This window comes from Psittacula echo (assembly GCF_963264785.1).
Source record: "Psittacula echo genome assembly, chromosome: 15".
NCBI lineage: Eukaryota > Metazoa > Chordata > Aves > Psittaciformes > Psittacidae > Psittacula > Psittacula echo.
Window position 1 is genome coordinate 4710858 of NC_137751.1, and position 6625 is coordinate 4717482.

At 61.2% G+C, this 6625-nt stretch overlaps 1 protein-coding gene across 1 annotated transcript; it reads right to left on the reverse strand.

Moving 5' to 3' along the window:
• Window positions 1-468: 468 nt before the first annotated feature.
• METTL27 (methyltransferase like 27) lies at window positions 469-1773 on the reverse strand (the record flags this gene model as incomplete). Its single annotated transcript, XM_080630231.1, has 5 exons — window positions 469-707; window positions 1090-1182; window positions 1255-1390; window positions 1467-1595; window positions 1666-1773. The coding sequence occupies 5 exons, from the start codon at window positions 1771-1773 to the stop codon at window positions 469-471; spliced, it is 705 nt and encodes a 234-aa protein (XP_080486357.1).
• Between the last annotated feature and the right edge of the window lie 4852 nt (window positions 1774-6625).

Consider the following 6625-nt stretch of genomic DNA (forward strand, 5'->3'; position numbering starts at 1 on the left):
CAGCAGCTCCTGGTCTGGATGTGGAGTTCTGCACCTCAGAGTGTGCTGGGTTAACTCCTGGGGGTACAAGGATGGGAAACCACAGGACCGTCCTCCAGCAGTCCCCAGGTAAAGACCATGGGGGTCTGGGGTGGGGAAGATGAAGAAGGATCCAGAATTTGACCATGAGGGCTGAGAGGTGGACATGCGGCCCAAGACATCCCGAACTGGAGATGGTTCTGGACAGCCAGGTGGGTCTGTGAGACATCATGGTGCTGGGGACAGCTCTTGAATGTCAGAGCCCAGGAGACCCTCCCCATGCTGAAAAGCGGGCAAGGTCCCCAGGGCCCAGACCTCCGGGGGAAGGAGCTAGGGAAGGGAATGCGGAGACTCCCCAAAACCGCTGTCACCCCCCAGCAGTTGTCCTGCTCCAGCATTGGGTTTCATAAGGGGCCAAGTGCTCACCCCCAGCCCAGAGCCCGTTGGCTCTCAGCCCTCCTCGAGGGGGGGCACGGGGCATTTCTGATAGACATAGACCACACCAGAGATGTAGCCAGTGCCCTGGGTGCTCTCCTCCTCGGAGGTGGCCTTCTCCCAGCGCTTCACCTCCTGCGCCAGCACCTTCTGCCAGGCTCCCTGCCTCTCCAGCTCCTCCAGCACCGCCTCCAGCTCCGCCTTGTACCGCAGGTTCGAGGGGTTGCTCCTGGTTGTCAGGCACAGAAAGCCTCCTGCAGAAAGAGGGGACGGGTGACTGACGCTGACCCCGGGTGTTCCCCGCTGGGGATGGCTCCCCTCGGAAAGGGGATGTACATGGAGGCAGCGAGATCCTGCCAGGCCGGTGGGCAGGGGACAGGCAAGACGCCAGGCCTGAGCCCAGGCAGCTATGCCCAGGATCGCCACCTCCTGCCGTGTCCCCCTGCCAGCAGGCAGGGCCAGGGTGTCACTGGAAGTCCCTGCTTGTACCCGGCTGCAGGGACAAGGCCACGTCCTGGCTGCACAGCCTGGCTGCGCACGGGGCCCAGCGCCCAACCGGGGATCAGGATCCACCGGGACTCGTATCCCTGTCGTGGGGTCCTGGCGGGGAGGGGACAACGGGGGACACCCCCTCACCCGGCTTGGTGACACGCAACAGCTCCGGCACGGCCGCGCTCGGCACCTGCCCCTCGCCCAGAGCCCCCACCACGGTCACGGCGTCGTAGTGCTCTGGGGGGACAAGCGTGGATAACCCGGGTGACCCTCCGGGGCAGCCCGTCCCCACCGGTGCAGTCCCGTTACCTGCGGGCGCTGGCAGAGGCTCCCTGCCCAGGACGCACTGCCGCAGCTCCTGGTAGAGCCCCGTGCTCTGCGCCCGCTCCAGCATCCCCGCGCTGCCGTCCACGCCGTGCAGGCAGCGGAAGCCGCGGCGGTGGAGCTGCGGTGACAGACGGCTCCGTTATCACCCCTCGCCGCGCCGTCTTCCCCATCCCCATCCTCATTTCGGCCGGTACCTCCCGCGCTACAAGCCCGGTGCCACAGGCCACGTCGAGCAGTCGCGCCTCGGCGGCCGGCGCGGGGAAGGCGAAGGCCAGGGAAGCGGCGGCCAGGTGCGGTGCCCGGTACTCCAGAGCCGCCACATCCTGCGGGACACAGCGGTCAGAGGCGCCGGGAAGCGGAGCGGAGCGAAGCATCCTCCCTCTGGCCCGGTACCTGCTCGTAGCAGGCGGCCCAGCCGTCGTACAGCCGCAAGCACTCGGGCAGCCCCGCACCGCCGTGCACCGCCACCACCCGCTCCCGCACCGCCGCCGGCAGCCGCATCCCGCGCACGTGGCACGCCCCGCGCGCCCCACTGGCCCTCCGACCCCGCCCTGACCCCGCCCTCAGCAAACCATTGGCTCCGCTACCCCGCCCGCCGCGCCCTATTGGCTCCGCAGCCTCTTCCGTGCTGGATACGCCCCCCGCGCTCTGTTGGCTCCGTGTACCAGCCCCGGCCACGCCCCCCAGCGCCGCTTTGGCCGCCGGCCCTGCGGTGCCACCGCGCTGTCCCGCTCCGTTAGCGGGAGCGGCGACCCGGCCGCGACCAAGTGCGCCGAGGGTCCACAAAGTGTCCCAGGCGCGTACAGCACCAGTGCCCCGGGAGTGATAACACCAAATGTCCTGGGAGAGGCAGCACCAAGCGTCCCAAGGTGGATTGAGTGCACCAGGGGATGAGCTGGTGCCCTGGGGGGTATCACCAAGTGCACTGGGGGATGATCGAGTGTTTGTGATTATGACATCTAGTGCGCCATGACCACCACCTGCTTCCTGAAGTGTCATCTGTCCCTGTCCCACCCCACTGCTGCTCAAGTCCTGCTGCTCTGTCATAGATGGGGGTCACTGCTCCCTGGTGCTGTGCTGTCACCTCTCTGCTGCCATCCGTGTCTTCTCCAGACGCTTGGATCCTCACGCGGTGCTGAGTGAGCGGTGACTGAGCTCCTCTGCCACCACCTGGACCATCCTGTCCCACCATGTGTGAAGGTGACATCATGACACTGAGCAGCTTTCCAGCCCCTGGGGAGGAGGGCACGTACCACTGGTCCTTCACGTCCTGCTGCATCTATCCAGCTCCAGCCGCCCAACTGCTCCCGTGGGTGCTTGTCCTGTGCTGCCTCCTGCCCAGGGAGAAGATGTATGGTCAGAAACAGAGGACAGGAGTGTGGACCTTGGGCTGGGAAGGCGGAAGAACATCTTGGTTAGATCAAGTTTGGGTTTTGCTCATGGGAAGCAGGACAAGAAATGTCAATGAGTGCCAACATGATGCATGGGGAGATGGTAGGATGTCTTCTCTGGGTCATCCTGTAGAATGCCTGATCCAGGTGCCCAGCATTCACAACATAGTGTATCCAGATGATTAAGAGGAGATGTTTGTTAGCTCTGGGGCAGACAGGATGCCAGCTGGAGGTGCCTCCATGGAAGGCCACACACTCGCTGCTGGATGAGTCTCCACCACATTGGGATTGACTCTCGTCTTCTGCTAAATCAACCGTCGATGTTCATAGTGGAGGACGAGGGACAAGCTCTGGTGTGGGGGACTCCCCTCAGCTGCTGTAACCCATCACTTGGCTTTCGGCTTCTTCCAAGAGCGAAGCAGCCAAACCCGGCTCTGATCAACGACAGGAAGAAAATGGGGGTGACCTGAAGGAGCCGGCGGCTGCCGAGGCCGTGCCGGTGGCTCTCACCACCTCTTCGGACAGCTCGTTGCTGCTCCTGTGCTGTCCCCGTCCGTTGCCGCTTCATGGCCGCCAGTCCTGCGGGGACCGGCCCACGGCCCCGTGTGGGCGGGCACTGCCCCGGGCCCGGCAGTGCTGGCCGGGGCCTCGAGGGGGAGCCCTCCGCCCGCGCCTCCGCGTGCCACTGCCGGGACCCCGGCGCGGCCCCGCGTCACCCCGGGCGCCATCCGAGCATCGTTCTTGGGGGCAGCAGGGGAGATGCGAGGGGCTGCGGCGGGGAGTCGGACCCACGGAAGCAGGGACCCTCACCCGCATGCCGAGGACACACGGGGGGCTCCCGGAAGGTGCCTGTGAGGGGCTGGCGCCCCGCCACAGCTCCTGCCACCTTCATGGGCACTTTGTCCCCTCCGCAGCCACAGGCACTCAGGATCCTGCCCCCCGAGCTTGGGGGCAGCCCCTTCTCTGGCATCTCGGTGACCACCGGGCGGCTGGGTTGGGCCTCTGGTGATGGCTTTCAGACTCCTAGGATGGTTTCTACCACTAATCGAAGTCCGACCTTCATTCACAAAAGAAACTAGAGGCAGGATACATGGCCAGCATCCCCCTGCCTGGGCTCCACTGCCCATCAGGCTATCCTTCGGTCGTGCCCTCCCTGAGCCTCAATCCGCACATATCCAGTCCCAGATAAGCTGATGCTTTTCCAAACATCACCTTCCTGGGTCTGGCTCAGCCGTGCAATGCACAGCTGTGCAAACAGCTTCACCCCATGTTCACTGCAGCTTTGGGCTGGCTTGGAACCAGCGCTGTCCAGCCTGGGTTTGGAGTGTCCCCTGAGGATGCAGGGCAGGGCAGTGGGGACCCCTGCAAAGGCTCCCAGCAGGTTGCAGCAGGTTGGAGCTTCCCTGTGGCCAGTGCCAGTGCTGAGGCTGGACTTTATCCTGGCATGTGGCCCTGCTCCTGCTCAGGCACGTGCCATTCTGCTGCCATGGTGCAGTTTCTTGGGGTGCTTTGCCCCTACCTGGGGACAAGGGGGTCTGGCTGTGCCCTGGCTGTGCCAGCTGTATGGGGTGCATTGCTATGTCTTGCTGGGACCCTGGAGCTGGGGCTGGGCCAGTGCCACTGCTCTGATGGGGTGTCCCCATTACCACTCAGCAGAGGTGGAAAGGCAGCTTAAGCAGGTCTCTTGTCCTCGAACCTGCCACTCAGCTGAGACAGGTGATGGGAAACACCAGGTCTGAGCTGAGTTTGCATCCTCTGTGGGGCCAGGCATCTCCAGGTTGGGCTCTGCCCAAGCAATTTTGCCCAGCAGTGTTGTCTGCCTTCTCCCCTGCCTGCAGACCCACAGCCATCGGGGAAAGATGTAGGGTGGCAGTTGGTGCACCTGGTGTGTGTGGATGTGCTTGCATTACTCAGGGCTTGTGCAGGGCACCCCTAGCCTTCAGGGTGGGACTAATGCTGCCGCTGGGCAAACCAATGCTTGTTTTGGATGTTAGGAACAATTCCTTCCCCAGAGGGTGCTCAGGCACTGGAACAGGCTGCCCAAGGCAGTGGTGGAATCAGTGTCCCTGGAAGTGTTCACATACCTTGTACATGAGGCCCTCAGTGCCACTAACAGCGGTGGCCCTGGCAGTGCTGCAGAGTGGTTGGACTTGATGAGCTTAAAGGTCTTTTCCAACCTGGTTGACTGTGATTCTATGATTCTATGGAGGGAAGTCCTTAGGGCTCTTCATTCAGGAGCCACAGGATGCTGGGTCCCATGATCTTGTGTGCCCCAGAGACTTGCTGGGTTGTCCATGCAGCCACACATGAGCCCAGTGGCATCACTTGCGATGGACAGCAGGTTCCAACCAAGACCACAGAGGGAGGCACGTGCATGAGGCTTGTGTTTTTGTGGGCACCCTGACATGTCCAGGTGGTTTGAGGTGATATCCATCACACATGTGCCCCTGCATCCTGGGCCATCAGCATCAGTGATGGCTCTGCTCGTGGTGTGAGGGATGGGACTTGGCTGGAGGCTGCAATGAGCATCCTTGTTAGCTCCCTGTGTGTGTCCAGCTCCTGCTCTGAGCAGCTCCTGCTGGCATCGGCTGCTGGGAGCTCACAGGAGCCATAGAAGCACCAGTCCTAGCCCAGCTGCTCCCCTGCCAGGGCTGCCTTGGCACCCACATCCATCCCCAGAGTTTATGGAGGAATCAGACCCCTTCAGCTTGTACTTTTGCCAGCCCTCCCAGGTGCCTCTCCCCTGCCTCCCTCATCCCAGCACCACAGCCCGGGGCATCACCCTGCCCTGGAGGTGCTCTGCCCCACACAGCTCCTTGGGACAAAGGGCCTGGCAGGTCCTGGATACCACGATGACCAAAAGACCCCTCTAGAGTAGCACAATGCTGCCTTCATCAGCACTTAAGAGTTCAGCTTCTGCATGTAGCCTTCGGACACAACGACTGGATGGGAACAAAATATTGGCACCCATGGGTGCTCAGAGCCTGGCACTTGGCTGTTTTCCAGTCTCTTGGTCCAGCGATGGGGTGGACATTTTCCCTGGGGTCAGGCAGTGGGAGATGTTTGATGGGGCCCATTTGGGTTCTGGCGGGTTCTGGCAGCTCCTGGCTCAGGGGACCATGGGATCTCACCGCTGACTTCCCAGCTTTGCCCCTGTATCTCAGGAAGTGACTGCCACCTCCTGGGAAGCACCAGGCATGGGTTGGATGAGAACCGGGGGCTGGAAGTGGGAGTCCATAAAGTTCAGCTCAGTAATAAGGTGCAAACTTTCGCTGAAGCAGGAATTAATGAGAGGATTAGTGGCCATAAATAAAGGATTTCTTGTGACTTGTAAGAGATGACTCAGTGCTTTTGGTGGGGCTGGCTGTAGCCCAAGCACACAGCATGGTGAGCCCTGCAGAGTCTGTTGAGGTCCACCCCAACGATCCTGAAGCACTTCTGGGCATTTGGTGAGGTCAAGCCACCTCAGCTCTGCCTGCACCAGTACTTAGGTGGCATTTGAGTATCTGAATCTTAAAAAGAACTATGTAATTCCCTCCACCAGCACTCAGCTCTACAGATACTCAGGAAGGAGGATGAACTGCTGCACCCAATTGCCCCTATTTATTTTATCCTCAGGCTCTTGCATTATCTCCTGGAGCCAAGGCAGGGGGGGTCTGTGAATCCCAGTTCTGCTGTGAGGCCAGAAGCTCGCCTTTGGTAGGAGGGACAAGGATCCCTTGGTCGCTTCACCCCTTGCCCATCCTGCCCAATGAGGATTGTGGAGTTCCTTTGGGGAGTGGAGCCAAACAGGTCAAACCATTATTTTTTCTTGTACTGGGCTGAACCAGAGCTGAACTTTACCAATTCCAACTGGAACAAAGTCACAACGCATGGACCATGTATCACAGTCAGGGAAAGCATGCACAGAAAATGAAGAAATGTCTTTGAGCCTGTGTTGACCAGCAGAGAGCAATGGGCTG